The sequence below is a fragment of the Primulina huaijiensis genome, chromosome 2 (genome assembly GCF_012295235.1).
Source record: "Primulina huaijiensis isolate GDHJ02 chromosome 2, ASM1229523v2, whole genome shotgun sequence".
Lineage (NCBI taxonomy): Eukaryota > Viridiplantae > Streptophyta > Magnoliopsida > Lamiales > Gesneriaceae > Primulina > Primulina huaijiensis.
Window position 1 is genome coordinate 22,811,862 of NC_133307.1, and position 24,435 is coordinate 22,836,296.

The 24,435-nt window shown below is 34.1% G+C and overlaps 2 protein-coding genes across 5 annotated transcripts; one reads left to right on the plus strand and one right to left on the minus strand.

Moving 5' to 3' along the window:
* Positions 1–991: 991 nt before the first annotated feature.
* On the plus strand, positions 992–4,979 carry LOC140970618 (zinc finger CCCH domain-containing protein 30-like). Its single transcript, XM_073432429.1, has 2 exons — positions 992–1,295; positions 2,334–4,979. The coding sequence occupies exon 2, from the start codon at positions 2,367–2,369 to the stop codon at positions 4,458–4,460; it is 2,094 nt and encodes a 697-aa protein (XP_073288530.1). The 5' UTR covers positions 992–1,295; positions 2,334–2,366; the 3' UTR covers positions 4,461–4,979.
* Positions 4,980–5,757: 778 nt separating this feature from the next.
* LOC140970619 (protein DETOXIFICATION 43-like) lies at positions 5,758–11,440 on the minus strand. Of its 4 annotated transcripts, none has more exons than XM_073432430.1 (14): positions 11,290–11,440; positions 9,012–9,160; positions 8,794–8,915; positions 8,333–8,608; positions 8,010–8,200; positions 7,800–7,935; positions 7,533–7,629; positions 7,316–7,416; positions 6,839–7,002; positions 6,675–6,746; positions 6,471–6,587; positions 6,292–6,387; positions 6,066–6,187; positions 5,758–5,929 (listed from the first exon to the last, which is right to left on the minus strand). In XM_073432430.1, exons 2-14 carry the CDS (start codon positions 9,089–9,091, stop codon positions 5,875–5,877), a joined length of 1,629 nt encoding a protein of 542 aa, XP_073288531.1. In that variant the 5' UTR covers positions 9,092–9,160; positions 11,290–11,440; the 3' UTR covers positions 5,758–5,874. The 4 variants fall into 4 exon arrangements, with proteins under 4 accessions (XP_073288531.1, XP_073288534.1, XP_073288532.1 ...); XM_073432433.1 differs by having other exon boundaries at positions 9,012–9,150; positions 11,290–11,438; XM_073432431.1 differs by having other exon boundaries at positions 11,279–11,438.
* Positions 11,441–24,435: the final 12,995 nt, after the last annotated feature.

The window sequence follows — 24,435 nt, forward strand, 5'->3', positions numbered from 1 at the left end:
TATCATATTTATCGGGACCTTTATTTATCCATGAGAATATCTTCATATTCTTTAATCGCGTCGGGGCTCAGAGTTCCCGATCCCTTGATGGGCTCGGGTCTCCCGACCCTTTTATGAGCTTGAACTTCTGATGATGCTAGGGATAGTGGGCTTGGACTCCAGATGGTGCTAGGGTTTATCTCGCTTTGGGATTGGGTTCGCCAGATGTATCAATTTTAGGGGATATCAATATTATTTTAATATTTTGATAAACGTATTGTGTGTAGAGAAGCTAATATTTTATTATGCATTTCATATGAATACGTAAAATAATGTTTTATATAGTTGAAGATAATTGAAATTCATTTTATAACCATCAAACACGAAATTAAATTATATTCTAAAATGGGAATAATATCAACAATTGATATTTTCGTAAAGCAAATGGATGTCATGCCACACACCAATTTGTTTACATGGTTAAAATGATATACAAACAAGAAAATATAACGATAATACAAAATTAATAATAATTAATCATATCTATCTCATGAAAATAAAACGCAAAATTTTAATTAATTAAAACATTTTACAGTGTTTGCGTATATTAAAACAAGCATAACTTTGTAAAGAAAAAACTCATGATAATTTTTTAAATTATTTTTAAATACTAAAACAAAGTTTCAAGCAATTTTTACAAATTTTATGGGCATTTTTAGAATGTTAATTTTGAAAATATGAAAAAAAAAATAAAAATTAAATAGGATTGTAATCAAAGGAAGAGCAACCAAACACAGCCTTATGGTATAGCCCTCCTAATCCAATTTTCCTTGCTTTTCGGCCCCACATTTCTCACCTCCCCCATATTTGACTCTCATTTCGCGTGAATTTCAATATCATTCTGCATTTCAATTTCATTTCAGTTTAAATTTCAATTTCAATTTCATTTCATTTTCATTTTCATTTCGATTTCAAAACCGCTCCTCTCTACGCCTAAAAGCATCGCTTTCTCACACTACCCTGCATTACAGGCCTCCCTCCTGTCGCTCTCTCTCTATATTTTCTCCTTTTTCCCGCATATACATACATAACTAGCACTGTATATATCCATGGTACGTTGGAAAAGACTTCCCCTGCTGTATTTTTTAGTTGCAAATCTGTACGATGAAGGTCGCATGTCTTGAAACTTCGGCTTTCTTTGATTTGTGTTTTTTATCATTATTTTTTTTCCTATTCAACAAATAGATCGATAAAAAGGATGATTGAAACGACCCCGTCAGTAGATCTTGGTTAAAGCTCTGTTTTTGGGATCATCGGTGAGTTTTATGTTCTGGGCTTGCTAATTTATTTTATTTCAGCTTATTTGTTGAGTAGGGTTGACTCCAATTTCCTGTTTGATGTGATAAACCATTTATTCATTTCGCCCTGATATAGATTCTCCCGTTTATTAAAATGTTTGATTTTCCTACTAATTCTGATGCATGAAAGTGCACCGTAAATTTTGAAATCTATTTCGCTACTTGTATTTTCAATGATTTGACGACCTTTGTTCCGAATTAAATCTTTTGATGTCGCTGAGCTGTATGGATAGCTCCGTAATCATTGTTTAAATGAATCAGTGGTGTGTATATTAAGTTCGAATGTATTTAGCACCGAAGATTCGATTTTCATTGGATATTTTTGGTGGAAAAACCAAAATTTGTTAGGTTTTAAACGTAGTTTAATGTTTCGAAGTAAGATGCTTAATTTGCCATGTTTTGCATCTGTTTGGTTGTGATACAACATTGGTTTGCTTCTCTATTCTATAATTTTATTTATAAATAAAGAGGGAGTCTTCAAGATGGTAGGTAACTATTTTTGAAGATGTAAAAATAGCACCTAGCCTTAAAATTCTTGGGTCGACACGGGTGTGATTTTGTTACCCCATGCAACCGGATTGGAGTAGACCCTTTTGTTTCCTGCTTTGTATATTTATCAAGTTTTCTTTACTTTTGCGGTTCTACTTTTTGTTAATTTGGTTCGTACCTGCTTTATCACAACATAACAAGTACTTTACATGTTGTTTTTGTATGGTGTTTACCACTTATTTTTCAATACTGACAGAGCTGTTTATCACCAAAGTTACAAAATTTTCTGATTCAGATGTATGTATGTATGATGTATGGCTATTACATTATCTCAGAAAGAGTTTGTCGTTCTCATTCACGTGGAAAATAATAGGATACCATTTGGAATGAAAAAATTATGGCCGATAACATAATAAGAAATTTCGCACCTCTGTTTCAAATCAGTGGATTATATTTACTCTTTGGGGTTGGGGGTCATTGATATCTGTTTATTTTCATTTGATTCAGATAGATCTTGGTTGTTTAGTGGTTGATTGGACTATGTGCAGTGGGCAGGAGCAATCAAATTCAAGTTCTTCTACCCCCACCCAAATGGCTGCTGATTTTGAATTGAATAAAATGCAGAACATGAGTAATCTATCTGTGGAGACTGAAGATTCCTTTTCCAGTGTACTTGAATTTGCTGCGAACAATGACCTCGAATCTTTAAAGAGGTACATCGAGTTCGATTTGTCGGCAGTTGATGAAACTGGGCCTTGGTTTGTTAGGAAGAGAGGTTCAAAGCAAATCAGCGAGGAAGAAAGAACACTGCTGATGGTAGCAGCTACTTATGGTAGTGTGGATGTGTTGAAGTTGATAGTTGCTTTGCCAGAGGTTGATTTGAACAAATCGTGCGGTAAAGACAAGTGGACTGCTCTTCATTGTGCTGCTTATGGAGGCTCTATCCATGCATTTGATGTTGTGAAACTACTATTATCTGCTGGTGCTGATCCTAACATTGAGGATATACATGGCTGCCGCCCAGTTGATGTGGTTGTTACCCCTCCAAAGCTTCTTGGTGCCAGGGCTGCTCTTGAGGAATTGCTCTTGAACAATATTTCTGATGGATCAGTTGGCGAAGGCAACAGCGGTGTCTCTGTATGTAGTTCGAATGCATCCTCACCTATTTTATCGTCAAACCAAGAGAGCATTTCTCCATCATCGCCATCCAACTATATATATACTCCTACAGCCTTAAAATCCAGCAATATTCCTGCTAATTATGTGTCTGAGAAGAAACAATATCCAGTGGATCCATCTCTGCCCGACATTCGGAATAGTATCTATTCAACTGACGAGTTCCGCATGTTCTCATTCAAGGTCAGGCCTTGTTCAAGAGCCTATTCTCATGATTGGACCGAATGTCCTTTTGTCCACCCTGGAGAAAATGCTCGCAGAAGGGATCCTCGGAAGTTTCATTACAGTTGTGTTCCTTGTCCTGATTTTCGGAAGGGTTCTTGTCGGCGAGGAGACATGTGCGAGTATGCACATGGTGTATTTGAATGTTGGCTGCATCCTGCCCAGTATCGAACAAGACTGTGTAAAGATGGCACTAGCTGTGCCAGACAGGTGTGTTTTTTTGCGCACACTCAAGAGGAGCTTCGTCCTTTGTATGGCTCTACTGGATCTGGTGTTCCTTCACCCATGTCTACTGCCTCTGCAGCTAGTTTCATGGACATGACTACAGCTTTAAGCTTTTTGCCTGGTTCACCATCATCACATTCCGTGATGTCTCCTGTGTTTAATCAGAGCATGTCCCCTACAGGAAATGGAATGTCTCATTCATCTGCACCTTGGCCTCAGCCAAATGTCCCGACCCTTAATCTACCTAGTAGCAATCTGCAGTCCAGTCGCCTAAGATCTTCTCTTAGTGCCCGAGATATTCCACTTGAGGAATATAATCTGTTGCAGGATTTTGATGTTCAGCAACTTTTTATGAATGATTTAGCATGTTTTTCGCAGCCACATCCCAATTCTGCTTTGTTGAATCGGTCTGCGAGATCTAAATCATCTCTCACTCCTTCAAATCTTGAAGATCTCTTTATGGCCGATCTTGCGCTATCCCCTAGATTTTCTTCTGACCAGGCAGCTACTTCTGGTGTTTTTTCTCCCACCCACAAATCAGCTATTCTTAATCAGTTTCAACAGCAGCAGAACATTTTATCACCTATTATTACTAAAGCATTCTCTCCTAGAATTATTGAACACCCTCTATTGCAGGCTTCTCTTGGTGTTAAGTCCCCGAGGAACTTGGAATCTGCATCACCGATGAGTGACCGATTCTCAGCTTTTTCACATCATGAGAAGCAGCAGCTACAGATGCGTAGCCTCAGCTCCCGAGATCTTGGATCCAACTGTGCCCCCACCGTCGGATCTCCTGTGGCTGCTTTGTCTAAATGGGGATCTCCCAATGAAAAAGCTGATTGGTCGACCTTAAGTGGAAACAATCATGTTTATCTGAAGAGATCGTCTTCTTTTGAACTCGGCAACGACGGGGAGGAGCCCGACTTGTCATGGGTGCAGTCTCTTGTCAAAGAATCACCACCTGAGATGATGGAAAAGCCTGTTGCAGCTCCATATCTGGTTCTGCCGTGACATCCGGTGAGTGTTTGAAATCAAATTCTGAAATCGATTCAATTGATCAATCAGTTATAGGAGCCTGGCTCTAGCAGATGCAACACGATCAGCTTTGTAGCCTAGTAAACAGGATCAAGAATTCATTCAGTTAGTCAACAAATCCCGTTTTAGGAAGGTATATTTATTAAAAAAAAACCAATCCCCTCTTTTTTTCAACGGTGTAGTGCGCAAGTCTAATGGTAACCACATCGATTCTAAAGCTTTTGAGTTTGATGGGTATAATGAATTTTTATTATTTTTTGAAAGATGTATTATGGCACTAATCATTTGTTGATTATTACATTGAGTTTTCAATTTGTTACCTGGGCTGTGTACGAAAGAAAACCTCAGTCCAGTTTGAACAATGTTCCTTTGTATTCGATAATCTCAAGGTTATCCTTGTTATGTATTTCTACTTTTTATTCCATTTATTGAAGTCATAATTGTAATTTTTTGTTTCTCAGCTTATAATTGGTTGTTCTCCCTATTGATATTTACCATTTAGCGAGACTTCTGGGATTGCTATATTATGTTGGTCGTTGTAGCATTAGCATTAGCATTAGCATTAGCATTAGCATTCAGCAAGACATGAACAAAATAATTTTAATACCTCACTCAGCCTTAAATAATAGAGATATACATACAGACTCCCATTTTTTTTTTTAAAGAACGAAGTTCATGGATGTCAAGTCGTACGAAAAGTTTTGATGTGAAGGAGGAAATGGTTTTTATGAAATCCCCATGTAAACAACTGACAACCATATTTGACTTGTCGATGAAACCGAAGTAATCTGGGATGTTTTCTTGGACGGATATTTCTATTCACAATTGTGTGACAATGGCCTGCACGTTGATGGTAATTCGTTTCCCTTGAAGAGTAGTTGCGAATTTTATAGGTTTGTTTTAGGTGAAAATTATATAACATTTACCATATCAATTTCAAATAATTTTGTAACATAAAATATTTACCCATAAATGTAATAGATGATATTTTCCTGTTCGATTGGTAGAAAAATTAGATCATATGTGATGTGATGGACACTATAAATACCAGTGTCCTGAATCAACAACGAGAGAGAAACACGCATTTCTCTCGCGGCCCAAATTTGTAAACGCGTGTTTGTTTTGTAATTTTATTTCAGTGGTGGTTCATGAATTGAATTTTTTTTAAAAAAAAGGAACTACAGGGTTGTATAATAAAAAAGGAAAAAGGTTGTGATATTTTGGGTTTTACTTTTAAGTGATGAATTCGAGTTGCATGCAATTTACAAATAAATTAAAAAGAAAGATTTTATTTTCCAAAATTCATAATAAATAGGCATCTCTAGTTCAGTTTTATTATACATAACAACATTATATTCCTAAAAAAACATTATAATACATAATATTCATTCTAAGGGAGCGACCGACTTCTGAGAAATTTCCACGGTCCTGTTCCTGTTCCCATCCTGCAAATATAAATATAACTAATAAAATCTGAAAGTTATTCAATTTATTTCGTACTTTTTTATTTTTTGAATTTACTAAAAAAATTCATTTTTTTGTACTGATATAGATAACAGGACCACAGCTAAAAACAATTACCTCCAAATACCAGCAAATGTTCTGAGTGCCATGTAAATGGTTAGAGCATACCATATTCCTATAAATCCATCAGTTTTTGACAGCACAAACAATGATCCAATGCTTATTATGGACACCACGACCTGCATACCAAATTTTGTTTTTTTTATAAAGGAAAACAAGTCATATAATTAATAGAGAATTTGCTCTGGTTCATTTCTTATTTTATGATGTAGAATTAAGTTACCATAGAGTATGCAGAATATGCAAAATCAGATGCTCCAAAGTTTATGCCGTCGAAAACGAACGCTAACGAATTTATAGGCTGTGTAGCTGCTACAAACTGTTCATAAACAAGAGAAGAGTTTTACTACTATGAGAAGAGAATGAAGAGCATTGTGCAAATGTTTGATGAGTGATATATACCGGGATGCCTATGGCAATAATGTGAATGACGCTCTTGTCCTTTGTAAATATTCCTGATCCGAATCCGAGACCAAGTCCAACAAAGACAGCAAGTCCTAGTCCTAGTACAAATCCCATCTGAAAAACATGAAATTATCAATAAAATTGTTTATTTTTTGCCCTCTGTCTATAGCAATGTTCCGTTTATGGATAATTGAACCATACCTGTAATACTCTGGCTGCTGCCGCTGTTGCTTTCTGATGATCTTTCTCAGCAAATGCACAAGCAAGAATTGCCTACAGACGTGAAATATCAAATTACAAGGCTCTTGTTATAAAAGTTTGGCGAGGCTAATTGTAATTCATAATTGATTTGTGAGTGTAGATACCTGTCCAGCCACAGCTAAGCCATCGGCAAGAAGTGAAGAAGTCATCCAGACCTGCAGGCATATTTGAAATGCAGCCATAGATGTAGCACCAAGTCTTGCAGCCATTGATGCTGCTAAAGTCACACATATTGTCACAGCAATGACTCTTGCCAGTAAAAGAAAGCCTGTTATTGGGGAAATGTTCGGCCAAGAAATATAAGTACAAGAAGTAAGTAATATATCATATAAGGCATGATAAAATCGAGGATCATCTAATATGTGAGCTACATTTCGTGTCGGATTAGAGATAATAGGTAACGAGTAGTGACTTCGACTCTCTAAATTGGCTAATGGGCATTTTTGCCTGCTTTCCAGAGTATTTTTTATTAGGTTTGTTTCGAAGGTATCGTCGCCATGTCTAGTCTAAACTTCTGATCTTACTCATGAATTTTGCAAATGATTTCTAGAGAAACTGCAGGCAGAGTGCGAAGTACTTGCCATTCTTGAGAAATTTGCTCAATTGCAAATCCTTCAGACTTGGAGGTAGCAGATCTACTTGTTTCATTAATTTGAACAAGAGTATGAAGGTGATCAAGTACCTGAAAAATATTTGAATGGGCATTTCAAATTTTATGTCATACCAATTGGTTTTATATAATTTTATACATCAAGTAGATGTTCATCATAATAGAAAATGTTTTAATTACGAACTTACTGCGAAAGAACATGAGCAATGGCTGCACCACTAACACCAAGCCGACAAGCAAATATGAATATAGGGTCCAAAATTATATTTGTCAAGTCTCCGGCAACTGTTGTAGTCATAAAGTTCAACCACGATGTAATTGCCATTACACAAGTGAATAATTGATAAAATAGCGTTCGATCAATTAAAGTAATTAAGTAGGGGACCAACTGGTTTACCAAAACTTAAATTTTGATTTCGTTCAAAAATATAAAACATGCAAAAATAGAGTCTTACCAATGGCATATAGAGGAGTTTTGGTGTCCTTGAAACCTCGAAAGACTCCTTGCATGGCTAAAGAGAGGAGAACTGCAGGTGCCCCAAGTGATCTTATAACTAAATACTTTTGCGCAGGGGGTAGCATAGGAGATCCCTGGATCAAATTATGATGTCATGTTTTTCCATTTTAATGTGAAATTTAAGTGTGAAAAAGTCTTGGATACTTACAGATTTCACTCCCATTACACTTAAGAATGGTTCGGCCAAAGAAATAAGGAATATGGTCTGAAGAAGTCCAAGAACGCCACCAAGAGCTAGTGCAGTCGACGCAGAAGGGATGTGCCGACGTTCGACTTTCGTTTTCCCTTTATTTGAACCGATGCTAGGAGCATCAACAGACTTGCGTGTCATTTCAAAATCTGTGCAAAATGTGAAAAATTTGCTAAAAAGTTGCTTATTTTTTACCGTAGGTAATAACGTAAATCACAAGTTTTTTTTCAGTTTCAGTCAAACCCCCTGATGTAAACGAAGAGGACCACGAAAATTTATACCATTTTCCAAGTCTAGATCAATTGTTTCATCCATGGTCTTTATGTTTTCTAGCATGTCATCGTCGCCGAGTGGCATGATTGTCTTCGAATTCGCATCGCTTATAGAACCCTTTTCCAGGTCGTTTCCTTTCTGTTCTTGTGTATCAGCGATCTTTCGAATGGTGTCCTCCTCCGCAACAAATGAAGTAGTGATACTAACAAGTGGGAATATAGTAATCTTGGAAGCTTGATTGAAAATAGCTATGGAGACTCCTACGGCAGCTATTTCCACTGGACCTGCGAAATAAATATAGCCTCATTCATTTTTTTATGACCCGTACGTGCGCACGCATCTAACAATAAATAACATATAAGTTATAACTAATGCATATGACAGACACCTAAATGCCTCCTCCTCTCTTCTAAGCACATATTCCTCATCTTTCCACGATTAACTGATCAATGCAGGCGACAAAAGTTACCTAAATGGCCAATAAATGCCGTGTCGATCAACGATGCAATCGGATCAGCTGCTAATGCCAGTGCAGCAGGGAGCGCGATACTTAAAATCTCCCTTCCAATATCATCCCTTTTGAAAACAAACCTGACATCACAAAATAGATGATCAAACGTTTTAAAAAGCATTTGATTTAGTGTGGTAAGCCAAGTAAGTCTTTACGTTAGATACATAAAACTTTACTTGGCATCTTTGAAGAAAACCAAAAAGGGTATTTTCCAGTTTCTTCCCGGTGGTGGAAGCATATCAGTATCCTCAGCCATGAGTTCCGGAGATAGCAAAGCAAATGTTGCAAGAGTCCAATATTTTTTGAGCTCCACTCCTTAAAACGACTGTTGATCAATGTTATATATTTGACCTCAGACGACATTTGATATCAAAAAATGAAGGAAAGAAAAACATCGATATTTGTCGTGGAAGATATTGCATGACCTATTTAGGTCATCCGTATATACATACTTATATATATATTATATATATATATAAACAAACACCTGTATATGTATGAAGCACATCAGTAAAGTCTAGGATGAATAATCTAACCTCGAGAATTCTGATCAAGATTGCTCAGTGCAATATGTAATTTAAATATAATACATGGAAAATTAATTATTACATACGGTCGTACGTACGTATGTAACTACCGATCGTATCACATGTATTGTTGCCAGACAAAAAGTACTCAAAATTATATTTATGTGTTTTGTAAAAATATAAAATTATTATGTCCAAAATATAATAGATGAACTGCCCGTGGATACATGCAATTTGTCTAATGTTGTCTGTTTATGTAGTATTTTCAGAGGGAAAGGATACTTAGTTGAAAATAATAAACCGAAAAAATTGTGTAGTAAAATTTTTTTTTTAGAAAGTCCGATTAATGAAGAGAAAACAGTTGATATTCTTAAAAAAAAGTTTAATTTAAGTGTCAATTATAAAGCGGAATTAGGGACAAATTACGGATAGAATAAAAAGATCGATATGACCAAAAGCAAAACCCACGATCGATTTCGTTAAGTGTACGTATTTAATGCTCGATAAAGCGTCTGTGTAATAAAAATTTTCATATTGACTTTTAAATAATCTTAAAATTTTCCTCCCAACAGAATCTTGGCCACATTCATTTACCAGCAAACAACCCTTGCCTCATTTTCCTCCCAAAATATTTGAAATATTTTTTCAATCGGCCTCGACGATTCACAACGCTTCGTGCTTTCTAAGACCTCGCAAGTAACTCCCTTGGTCTACCCCATACACAATGCCGTTAGTGAAGAGTTTTACTCTGTGTACCCTAAAATATAGCGACACGTTAAATGCACCTATACCTTTTGAAAATATAGTCGTCTCGATATGATTAAATGGAAGAAAAAAATTCCCGAGTGACTAACAGATCCACTAATTCACAGTTATTTTCATCAAAAAAGGAAAGAAAAAAGGTACATAATTAAAGTCACTTTTCTAAAAATAGATAGATAAATTCACTCAGACTGCAGCATCGTATACTGACTTAGGACAAGATTCATAAAAAGGGACGTCCAAGATCTAAGTAATCATAAACCATTTAATGTATATATATGTCTTACATATTACGTGTTTTTCTTTTAAAAAAAAAATAGAAGTGGTTTTGACGTTTATATTTACGCAATAAAACTTGTTAAATTGTATTTGGTTTAAATCTAACATTACTAATTTTTTTTAAAATCCAAGTTAATGAATAAATATTTCTGGCATTTCATTTTTGAACAGTACCTATCAGTTACATTTAGGAGTGAAGTGGATTTCCCTTGTGTATTCCAATCTTTAGCTTAACCATTCCTTTTTGAAACAATATCTCTAGTTAATTATTCAGCAATTTGGTTTTATATTGAAGTTATCAATGACGTAAATCATTCACCAAATAGAAAAGGTAATCCACTAATCAACTCCTTCTCTTCGATTGGTCACTTTTTATTTTCTTTCAATTAATCTGATTTTTAAATCATTGTACTAAAGCTTCGAAACACAAAAACAAACAAGTACATAATAATGCATCTTAATTATATGTTCGATTTTCCTTTGGAAAAAGGCAAAGAAACACATTTCCCTCCAATAATTCTCCTTGAATTTAACAAAGTGATTAATAAGGAAGTCAAATAACGGTCTCTTTTTTTTTCTTTCCCTTTTCTTTTTTTAAAAAATATCAACATTGAGAACTCGTATTCGCTATTTTTAGTGTGCTCTTGGTAAAACCAAAAGGTCAACGGAATAGCCTGCAAATCACGTTGATCAGATAAATCACATGGACAAGTCGTGTGTTGCATACTCAAAACTAAGATAACAGAGACAAAAAGAGATCGAATCCATGAGCTGATTAACTTGAATCTTGAAAACCAATTGATTGACTCGGAAAGTGATAAGTGCGTCAATTAATATTGTATAAGAGAAAAAAGTTCGAATAAGGGTAGACTTACAAAATACAAACCTCTCTAGCTATGTTACGTGCGGAAGTACGGAGTCCAATGAAATAAAGCTCTTTTTTCTCTCTCAATTCGAAGCATGCTCAAATTTGATTCTCAACTTCCAATCAACCCTTTAAGTACCATTTTTCTTCCCTATCTTTTACCCTTCCGTACTATGGAAATGACAACATTAAAGTGCAAAATATTGTGCTTCTGATGTAATGGCCGAATGGAGAAAAAATTCTTTTGTAATATTTTTGAATTCCAAAAGTCCAAATTTTAAAATCTCGACTCATTTGCACCTAATTCGTCGCATATTGAAATTTTAATAATCAATCCGAGTTAAAATCGAGTACAAATAACTATATCATACCTTATACATCTTGGAAGACGGTATTTGAATCAAATTTTTTTTTAAGAAACAAGTATATATTTTTATATTGGCGAACAAAATATGTACGATTTAGTTTGTGGCAATAAAATGTATTGTGGACTTCCACCAATCGAACGTCAGACAAATCACATATAATTTCGTAATACTTGGTGGTTTGGCTCCAACCAAATTGAGTTTTTTTTTATACAACTTCTGCGTTTATGGGGCACGTCGGATTTGCAACACTTCACGCCTAATTAAATTTAGCATGACAAGACTACTTACTAACTAATGATCCCAACAACCAATTTTTTATCAACTATTTGTCGAGTACAAGTAAGAAATTGCTGCAATCTTCATAAATTTGTCAATCTATAAATAATGTTGTAGCCTAGAAATGCACATGGACAAGAGAACATTGAACCTTATTGCAATTTTCATATTCTGTGTTGTCATATTTTAGATTTAGTATTAGTTTTGATTTTTGTCAATTTTCGTTTTTTGCACCAGGAGTGCTGATGTGGAACTGCACATATCAGCATCATGTCATGACATAACAGCACTATGTCAAAAAAATTTGATTATGATTTTTGGAAAAAAAATTGCGAACTGAGCTGAAATTTGATAATATAGATTACCAAAATCATAAAAAGTAAAAATATAGTATCAAAATGCAATTTTCTCTAATAGGGAAAATATATGTTGTGCTTACTTGTGACATTGCAAAAGGGAAATGGCCAAAAAATATTTTAGTAATTGGAGAAAAGCCTCGACTTATTTTCGATAGTGAAATCCATCGAAGCATTGCAGCTTAGTATTTTCGTTTGTGACGCCAGTCACGTCCACTCTCCTTTCACCTAATTTGAACTGATGAATTCCACCAATCTGCAATTTAAATTTAAAAAATATCAGTCTCTCAAGAACACTAAATTTATGAAACATAAAGCAGAAACTAAACCAAAAAAAACTCCAACACAAAATTTGATGGAAATATTAATTTTATTTAATTAGACTTTATTATACTCTATATGATATAGTTGTGAGTGGGAGAGATATTAAATGTTAAGCTTTATTTAATAATATATTGTTTACCACTATCGATAAACTTTTTTTTTTTTTAAAAAAAAACTATAAATTTTTCTTTATGAATGTTTCTACTTATGTTTTATTTCTACTGTCACTTAATTAATGAACGCGGAATAAGATCCCACCATTAGGGCTGTCACATCTACTAATTAAAAATATATGAATTTGTTTTATATATAAGTTCTATTGCAATAAAAATTTCATCCATTTATTTGTTAGTATTTTAGAAAAATTGCAGTAGTAAAATCTATATTTCACTTTTTTTAGTCTACTTTTTATGTATACAAAAATTTTATGAGATTGTCTGACAGAGCAATTTATGTGAACCATGAATTTTTTTTTATGTATCAAAAGTATTATTTTTTAGTCTAGATATCTACCAGATCAACACGTGTTATTTATATAGATCCATAAAACCGTTTCACTGATAATCACTCGTTCGTATATTGGAATCCAAAGTAACTCCTAGAGAAAAGGTAACGCACAAATCTTGAATTCATGTTTTCTAATTCCTTACTTTTGACTTTTTGGACGAGATTTTTTAAAATAACAATTTAACCAAATATCCTTTTCAAAAAAAATTTTGGTCAAGATCATGGTAACCTGCCTTCATCGTGAGAGCAGCTCATTTATTCCCCAGATAAAATAACTTTAATATAATTTAAATTCCACTTTACATATAAAATTAATTGATAAAGTGAGGTATATATAACATTAAATAGAGCATAAATAAACTATAATAATTGACCCCCATATTAATTGCCAAATACTAAGGATCGAACTTATGGGATACTATAAGATGTCTAAAAGTATTTATTAATTTTTCTATTAATAAACGATCTTATATTTCGTGATAATGTAAGATGTCTAAAAGTAATTATTTTCTAAAAATCTTTTGTATTAATTTAAAACATACAAAACTCATGTGAGACAGTCTCATGAGTCAATTTTGTGAAACGAATATTCTAATTGGGTCACACATAAAAAAATATATATTACTTTTTATTGTAAATATGGACAGAGTTGACCCGTTTCACGAATAAAGATCTATGAGACTGTCTCACGAGAGACCTATATTTTAAATAATAAAAAAATACCCACAATAATGATTTATTTGTGTTCTCATGTAATATATTTTTCCTCTTTTTATCAACTTATTTTATCTATAAATGTTTTAACAGTTTGATTTAAACTGACATATTGGACCTTATAAGATGCCAAATGTATATTTTTAGAAAACTCAGGATAAAGTTAGAATTTTGTTTTATTTAAAGAATGACCATCTTTTTTCCAATATTTGAGGCCTAATTTGAGTCCTCTCGGTTCATACGGGCTTTACCTTTTTGGGCCTATATTTATTGGGCTTCATACTGACCCACGAGTTTCATAAATTTTGTATAAAAAATTTCCATAAAATGATGGGAGTTTCAAAATATTTATTTGAGCATATGCCACGCACAGAATCTACAGATAGACACCACAGACGAATAATATGTAAATTCAGAAAAATTGCAATGTATTTTTTTCCTCCTCTATTTTGATTATTTATGTCTGTCCACTATTTTTTATTGCTGTAATTTTTGTTTTTTTTTTTTATCGAAGTGACTTTTACGTATAATGTCACATCGACGTTTCAGATATAATTTCCAAAAAATTGAATTGGATTAAAATTTAATTTCGATAATACGAAGAAACAAAAGTACGAAATGTAAGAAAATAGTGACCCGTAAAATAAACGTGTTGAAAATTTGTACACGACAGCCTCAAATTTTGAAAATTGAGATGCGTATACAAATTTGATTTGAATCTCGAGCTCCCAAAACACTCGGTGATGGTTTGAGTGTGCCTATAAATACCGAAGGCATTGAGGTCCCTAAACACACAATCTCATACAGCAAATACACCATCTAAAGGAGTGTTGGAGTGTTTAGAAGCCTTCAATCTAAAGGAAATAAGAAAGCTTCAACAAATTTTCAATGGCCGGAGGTAATTCTCGATCCGCTTCCGCATATTATTTATCATGTTTATATATGTTTAAAAACATGATTTTTCAGAAAATTTCTAACATTTGGTATCAGAGCAACTCAATACCTCTGCCTTGAATTTTTTTTTATTTTCTGAAAATCGGTTAGCATGAAGTTTGGATAACATAAATATTAAGAAAAAATACCTGAAATTTCTTCTTGAATATAACCGGAGAAGAACTTAATTTTCGGTTGAAATTCTCGACTGATTCTTGAAATGAAACTCTTGGAAGGAAAGGAAGAAGNAAAAAAAAAATTAAATAAATAAATTGATTAAACATGTGGGACGTGCCCACATGTTGGTTATAATTATTTTATTATTATTATTGTTTTTAAATATTAATAATAATAATAAATTTAATATTATACTTGCATTTATTTTTGAGTTTTTTAAATGCAAATTGTATTGAAAAATATTTTGGTAAATTAATATTCACATTATGTTCATATTAAATTATATTGAGTTGTTTATAATTTGAAATGAACATATCAAGTAAAATGTGAATATAATAAAATAAAATATTTCAGATGTTCACAAATGAACAAATAATCCTCACTTTATCACTACTCTGATAAAAGAGAAAAACTGATGAGGAGCACACATTTTCACGTAAATGTGATCCTCACTTTATCACTACTCTGATTTAAGAGAAAAACTGATGGGGAACATATTTGTTCATATTAAGTAAAAATGTGAATATAAAGTTATTTAATAAAAAAAAAAATTTGGCTTATAAAGATTCACATAAATGTGGATAATTAAGTAGAATAATAATTATAAGGTGACGTAAGAAAACATGATCTGAGGGAGTTCTTCATAGATCGGTTTAAACTGCCTTGACTAGCCACTGGTCTCCCTGAGGAACGTTGCTCTGTCTAGGAGTTAGGTATTTAAAGGGCCTTAGCACTACCTATCTTTCCTGGGAGCACTCTTGGAAAGTGTTGATTGCGAAATAATTATTATATAAAGCATAAAGTAAAGCCAAAATTTTGTCCGGTGAACCGTATAATTTTAAATAATTGAGGAATAGCCACAGCATCCTTAATTATGGAAAATTATGCATTAAGTGGATTTGGATCACATAATGGACATCAATTGTAATTAATTATATAAACATAATAAATTTTACCCCACATGGATTTTTATTATATTTATATAACTAATTAGGTTAAAATATCAAATTATATTTTTCTTAATTTACCCACAGGAGTTAAGAAAAATACAATTTGATAGTTTTATCATAAAGTTACAGAAAAATCTTATTGAATTAAAATTTTAGCCCACAGGCAAATTTTATGTCACTAGATTTTTTGAATTACATTGGTAAAACATGATATTGTCTCAAAATTTTAAGCATATTATATTTTGTGCAGTTATGCAACCTGCGAGTTTTTCTGATATGAAATGTGACATTCCCGAACTAAAGGGCGACAACTATAAAATATGGAAAGAAAGAATTCTTCTTCAATTAGGGTGGATGGATATTGATTATGCTATACGGAAAGACGAACCATTTGCTATTACTGAAAACAGCATTCCGGATGATGTTGATCTTTATGAAAAATGGGAGCGATCTAATCGACTCTGCGTAATGTTCATAAAGACCAAAATCTCTGCTGGTATGCGTGGTTCTGTTGACCAGCATAATAATGTCAAAGAATTACTGAAGGCTATTGATGAACAATTTCAGTCTTCAGATAAGGCACTTGCGAGCACCCTAATTATGGAATTCTCTTCATTAAGGCTCACCAGTGTGAGAGGTGTGCGAGAGCACATAATGAAAATGCGGGACATAGCGGCTCGGCTCAAGACACTTGAAGTGGAAATGTCTGAAACTTTTCTTGTGCACTACATTTTATGCACTCTTCCACAACAATATGGACCCTTCAAAATTTCCTACAATACACATAAGGATAAATGGTCAATCAATGAATTAATGACCATGTGTGTTCAAGAGGAAGGAAGGCTGTTGATGGAAACAAGTGATAATGTCTTTATGATTACACAAGGAAAGTATAAGAAACAAGCCAAAGTCAAGGGAAAAGGAAAAGGAAAAGGAATAATTCCACCTCAACCTGACATTAAGAAAGAATCCAAGTGTTTCTTCTGTAAAAAGACGGGACACATGAAGAAGGATTGCAATAAATTTAAGGACTGGCTTGAAAAGAAAGGTATTCCTACTTCATTTGTCTGTTATGAATCTAATATGGTTAATATGATTTATAACACATGGTGGATTGATTCTGGTTCTACAATCCATGTTACAAATACCTTGCAGGGTATGCAAAACCTAAGGAAGCCAATAGAAAATGAGCGGAGCATCTATTCAGGAAACAAGATGTCTTCGCATGTGGAGGCTATTGGGACTTGCTGCCTAGTGTTGAATAGTGGTTATATTTTAAAATTGGAAAAGACATTTTATGTTCCTAGTTTTTCTAGGAATTTAATTTCGGTTTCAAAACTTGTACCCCTTGGTTATTCATTTCAGTTTTTGGATAAATCAATAAATTTGTTTTATAAATCAAATCTTATTGGAAATGGTACAATGGTTGATGGTCTTTTCTCTATTTATTTACAAAATAATAACACCACTATGCATGTTCAAGGAGGTATTAAAAGATGTGTTATAAATGAAGATTCCTCTATATTATGGCATCGGAGATTGGGACACATCTCCATAGAGAGGATTAAAAGATTAGTAAATGATGGAGTACTCAGTACTTTAGATTTTACTGATTTTGAGACTTGTGTGGATTGCATTAAGGGAAAGCAGACTAATAAGTCTAAAAAGGGTGCCAAGAGGAGTACAGAAATATTAGAAATCATACATTCAGATATTTGTTGTCCAGATATGGACATGCAAAGTCCGAAATACTTCATCTCTTTCATTGATGATTACTCACGATACATGTATATCTACATGCTTCATAATAAAAACGAAGCACTTGAAGCCTTTAAGGTTTTTAAGGCTGAAGTGGAGAAGCAATGTGGAAAATATATTAAGATCGTGAGAACTGATAGAGGTGGAGAATATTACGGTAGATACACTGAGAATGGACAAGCACCTGGTCCGTTTGCGAAGTTTCTTCAAGAACATGGGATTGTTGCCCAATATACTATGCCTGGTTCTCCGGACCAAAATGGCGTAGCTGAGAGGAGAAACCGAACATTATTGGACATGGTGAGGAGCATGTTTCTTAGCTCTAAACTTCATAAATCTTTGTGGACTGAAGCTCTTAAGACAGCTGTGTATATATTAAACCGAGTTCCAACCAAGGCTGTCCCAAAGACGCCATTTGAGTTATTTAAAGGTTGGAAACCGAGTTTACAACATATACGCGTTTGGGGTTGTCCTTCTGAAATAAGAGTTTACAACCCACATGAAAAGAAACTGGACCCAAGAACTATAAGTGGATATTTCATTGGGTATGCCGAAAAATCCAAAGGGTACAGATTCTATTGTCCATCTCACAACACTAGAATTGTGGAATCAAGAAATGCAAAATTTCTTGAAAATGACTTGATTAGTGGGAGTGATCATGACATAGTTTTTGAGAATGATCACATTAATGCACAACCCTCTTATTCAATGGACAGATTGGTCGTTATTCACACCCCTCAAGACCAAATGGGTGTTAGACAACCAGTTAATGAAGTTCCACAAATTGCTGATGAAAATCCAGTAGATCAAGTTGTTAATGAAGAACAACAAGAAATTGTTGATCAACCAAACAACCTTAGGAGATCTACTAGAATAAGAAGATCAGCAATATCTAGTGATTATGTTGTGTATTTACAAGAATCGGATTTTAACATCGGAGCCGAAAATGATCCTGAAACGTTTTCACAAGCCATGAGTTGTAATGAGTCAAAACTATGGTTTAATGCTATGAAAGAAGAGATGAATTCTATGGCAGTTAATGGAGTCTGGGATCTTGTTCAGTTGCCTGATGGTGTAAAAGCCATTGGATGTAAATGGGTCTTCAAAACAAAGAAAGACTCATTAGGCAACATTGAAAGGTATAAAGCAAGACTCGTTGCTAAAGGATTCACTCAACAAGAAGGAATCGATTATAAGGAGACTTTTTCTCCTGTATCTAAAAAAGATTCTCTTCGTATCATTCTAGCATTAGTTGCACATTTTGACTTAGATTTGCAACAAATGGATGTGAAAACAGCTTTTCTCAATGGAGAACTAGAGGAAGAGGTTTATATGAAACAACCTGAAGGATTCTTCTCTAGTAATGGTGAGCAATTGGTTTGTAAGCTTAAGAAATCTATATATGGATTGAAACAAGCTTCCCGTCAATGGTATTTAAAATTTCATGATGTTATCTCTTCATTCGGATTCGTTGAGAACCTCATGGATCAATGTATATACCAGAAGGTCAGTGGGAGCAAGATTTGTTTCCTTATTCTATATGTGGATGATATATTACTTGCAACCAATGATAAGGGTTTGTTATATGAGGTGAAACAATTTCTCTCTAAAAATTTTGATATGAAGGATATGGGTGATGCATCTTATGTCATTGGCATTAAGATACATAGAGATAGAATTCGAGGTATTATAGGTCTGTCTCAAGAAACCTATATCAACAAAGTTTTAGAGAGATATCGGATGAAAGATTGTTCACCAAGTATAGCTCCTGTTGTGAAAGGCGATAAATTCAATTTGAGCCAATGCCCAAAGAATGATCTAGAGCGGGAACAAATGAAAAACATTCCTTATGCTTCTGCTGTCGGAAGCTTGATGTATGCTCAGGTTTGCACTAGACCTGACATTGCATTTGTTGTTGGGATGTTGGGAAGATATCAGAGTAATCCAGGTTTAGACCATTGGAAAGCTGCAAAGAAAGTCATGAGGTACCTTCAAGGGACCAAAGATTATATGCTTATGTTCAGACGAACTGAGAATTTGGAAGTAATTGGCTACTCTGATTCAGACTACGCTGGCTGCATTGATTCAAGAAAATCCACTTCAGGATATATTTTTATGCTAGCTGGTGGAGCTGTATCTTGGAGAAGTGCAAAGCAGACATTAACTGCTACTTCCACTATAGAAGCTGAGTTCGTATCTTGTTTTGAGGCAACCTCACATGGTGTATGGTTGAAGAGTTTCATTTCAGGGCTTAGAATTATGGATTCTATATCTAGGCCATTAAGAATATATTGTGACAATTCAGCTGCTGTTTTTATGGCTAAAAATAACAAAAGTGGTAGTCGAAGCAAGCACATCGACATTAAGTATTTAGCCATACGAGAACGTGTTAAAGATAAGAAGTTACTTATCGAGCACATTAGCACTGAATTGATGATTGCGGATCCTTTGACTAAGGGCATGCCACCATTGAAATTTAAGGATCATACAGAAAGAATGGGACTTGGTTCCTTTATGTAATTTTGTTGTAAGAACAAATTAATGAAACTAAGATGTGATATTTTCTCATATTTGTTGTGCGCATATTCATTAATTCGAGAAATATCAATAAAGTAGGACCTCGAATAAACATAGGATTTATTCATTAAGTTATTTGAGAGATATAATACATTGTAATACATGGAAGATAATAATCGTTTTTAGATGACCTATCGCCATGATTCATGTATTTTAATTTCTCCTATGATAAATGAGATATACGGATCAAGTGGGAGAATGTAAGAAAATAGTGACCCGTAAAATAAACGTGTTGAAAATTTGTACACGACAGCCTCAAATTTTGAAAATTGAGATGCGTATACAAATTTGATTTGAATCTCGAGCTCCCAAATCACTCGGTGATGGTTTGAGTGTGCCTATAAATACCGAAGGCATTGAGGTCCCTAAACACACAATCTCATACAGCAAATACATCATCTAAAGGAGTGTTGGAGTGTTTTAGAAGGCTTCAATCTAAAGGAAATCAGAAAGCTTCAACAAATTTTCAATGGCCGGAGGTAATTCTCGATCCGCTTCCGCATATTATTTATCATGTTTATATATGTTTAAAAACATGATTTTTCAGAAAATTTCTAACACGAAAAACTAATGTACCGAACAAAATTTCATATTATAAATTAATATCTCGTTACATAAAACGATCGACGCAATAATCAGACTCACCAAAAACCTCCAAGCCAACTACATGCAAATCCACCACCAAGAATTCGAATACCTCAATGAAAAGTATTGCTGCCACCCTTTTTCCTTCCTATGATCACCAAAAAACTCGTCGTCGTCGTCGAAGAATTGATTTTTCAATATTTATCGACCACGGTTTTTATGGGATCCACGAGATGACGAGTAAATCGGGTTGATGTTGATCAACAAGCTGTTTCGATGAATGATATATCATCGTTATTGGTGTTGGTATGAGAAACATTTGACGGGCTTTGAACGAAGTAGAGTGCGTAAGGGTAGAGATCTAAATGATGCTTCATCTTCTAAGGAATCCATTCCGTAATTAGCCATAGTTGGAGTGGGCTTGACACTGAATTCTCCTTTATTAATGTGGTCGAGGGAATCATACCAAAGTAAGCACGCTTTTAAACTCTATCCCTTTGACCTTTCCTCTATTTATTATTGTGTAATTCCAATATAATTCATTTATTTTAAATCTTACCAATCAGCAATTCCAAATGTTAAACCACATATAAAATTTTTGGCATTAAATTAATACGCGGTCATGATTTTAAATCTTTCTTAATATGCGAAAGATTACTCCCATCATGCTTCCATTTGGTTTCACATAGGCGAAAGGTTAATTTCTAATGCAGACTTGCACCGAGTGCAGAGGGCCGATCAGATGTCCCTTGGATTTCCCCGGGTAAGTATACTTCGTATTTTTAGTCTCTCAATTTTCCGTGCACAATTTTATTCACTTGTTTTATTTCCCTTCCGTGCATGGTATGTTATGGGTCAGGGAGCACTCTCTCCGTCCCATGTAAGTCCAAACAGCCGCTGAGACCCTTCAAAAGAACTTAGATGATGTCTGAGCCCAGCACAGGGAGTTGATGCAACAACTTCGAGCCACGGAGGCTCGGGCAATTGAGGAGGATGCCTCTCTCCTCGCCAAGCTAGAAGAGGTTCTGGAGCAGTCCGCGCTGGCAGAGCGGGAAAGGGCTCGACTAGCCGGGGAGGCTCTTAGTTTGGAGTCCCAGCTGCAGAGCCAACAGCAGGAGGCCGAGACTCTTTGGACTAGAAAGAAATAGGATTTTATCAAGTTCAAGGAGTTCGCGGCTCTCTGCTTAGACAAGGCTTTGGAATGCTTCGAGCAGGGCTTCTAGGGATGCTTGGCTCAGGGTATCCTGAATCCGAGCACCCGACTTTTTTTCTAAATGTTGAGAAGGTCCTCGAGGATATTCCCGAGGAGCGCGAGGTTTCCGAGGTGGGGCCTTGATTTTCTTTTCCTTAATTTACATGTTTTTCTGTTTGTTATAGCTTGGCTCTTTTGTTTTAAACAAATGCACTTTTCTTTGTACAATTGTTGTTCTTACAGGAGCATCTTATTTACCCGAGTAACAAATAATGTATAAAAATTTTCATGAAGTATTGAACCTTGCATTCATGTAGAATACATATCCAAACAATAAGCAAAACATAATCCGAGTAGGATTTTTACCCGAATAAGAAATAAATTGTCAAAATTTTACTGAGTGTTGAAACTCTTATTCGGGCGAGGTATCTACTCTGATCAAAAAATGAAATGTTAAAATCAATGTATTGAACTTGTAATTGCCAAGTCGTGTTGAGCTTGTGAGGTGCCGAGCTAGTAAAACTTTTGTAATTTTCAAGTTGTGTTGGGCTTATGTATTTGTCAAACTGTTATGTATTTGTCATTTTGTTGGGCTTATAATGTGCCGAGTTGGTCGGACTTATGTATTTTCTAAGATGTGTTGGACTTACGATGTTTCAAGCTTATCGGTGGACTTCGGTGTTGTCCAAGTTTTGTTGAGCTTATGATGTGTCGAGCCGATCGGACTTTTTTATTTTTCAAGTTGTGTTGACTTCTTGGGTCCAAACTGATCGAACTTTTGTATTTTTCATGCTATGTCGACTTCTCGGGTACGAACTGATCGAACTTTTGTATTTTCCAAGCTATATTAGTTTTATAGGGCGTCGAGCTTGTCGATTTTACAAGTTTTCCACTCGGGGCGTTCTTGTGCAATGGCTACCATGTGTTAGGGCTTACATTTATCATTTAACCTTATCCAATCAGATTTTTGGTAGACATTTTGAGTAAAATAATTATTCGGTCAGAAGTAATTCGTGTTAGTCCGAGTAGGGTTCTCTGTAGGTTATTAGTTTCCAAAAAAAGTTTCATAACCAGACCGGTGATCGAAACGTCAATCTATCTTGCTGCTACAACTGCCAACCCAATAGCTGATTTTTTCTATTGTGCTGATAAACTCAAGTAGGTGAGGGACAAACCACATTTAAGGAATCTAAACCAATTGGTGCTTTGAAACGATGTTAAATTAGGCATGCATGCCTCTACTTTAAAAAAATAAAAAAGATTGAACTAGTCGGATCGAAAAACTGTTATATTACATAAAATAATAATATAATATAATAAATAATATATTTCAACATTTAAAGATATTAAATGTATATATAAATAATAAAAAATGTATTTATCCAAATTTAAAATATAAACTATATACATATAATCAAATATAACTATATCTATATTTTCTAAACAAAAAATAAATCAAAATAAGGTTTAACACTACTAAAATAATACTTTTTATTTATATTTAAGTTGTTTCAATGAAATTCAGACCCGAGTGATCAAACCCCAAAAAATATTAGTTATCGGCATGACAAGTCGCTATCCTGTCTATCTTCTTTCTCAACAATAAAAAAGTAAACATATATGTTATTTAATTGAAAAAAGTTATGCTAATCATTGAATTTCTTTTAATGAAAGACGATTGGTTTTCTGATAATGATTTTAAACTCAAAAATTTGTTGTATATACATAAATAGAGTTCAAGAAAGCAGATTCATTTGACACAAATTTCATTGAGTTTTTACACGTGACGTTGCAATTTTGTACAAACATAATGATTTGTAATTTATGAGATTAGCTATTTTAGTTTTAAGTCTGTTGTAAGTGCAACAATTTTAGTCATATTTATTTAAGATATGTTTTGCATGAAAAATCATTGAAAATGCATATAAGTTTGGTTTCGAAAAATCATCTTTGATCAAGAGAGAAAAAGACACTTTATTGTTAGAGTATGTCTCTTGTGAGACGGTCTCACAAATCTTTATATGTGAGACGGATCAACCCTACCAATATTCAAAATAAAAAGCAATACTGATATTAGCATAAAAAGTAATACTTTTTCATGGATGACCCAAATAAGAGATCCGTCTCACAAAATACGACATGTGAGACTGTCTCACACAAATTTTTGTCTTATATAGTTATGGACTTCAACTTTTTAAGTTCGATTCTTACCTTATAAGTAGAACAAATTTACTTCTTAATATTATTTACACTTGTTGCTACTTATACTATACATTTGTTAAGGGAAAAAAAACCATTTTTTAATAAAAATAGAGTGTACGTAAAATAAAAATTGTTCAAAACTTATATATTTTTTAAATTTTGGAAAGGCCGAAATTTATATTATTTTATTTTATTTTCGAGCATCGATTGAAATTTGATTTTTGGCATTAAAGAAACGATGGCGGGGT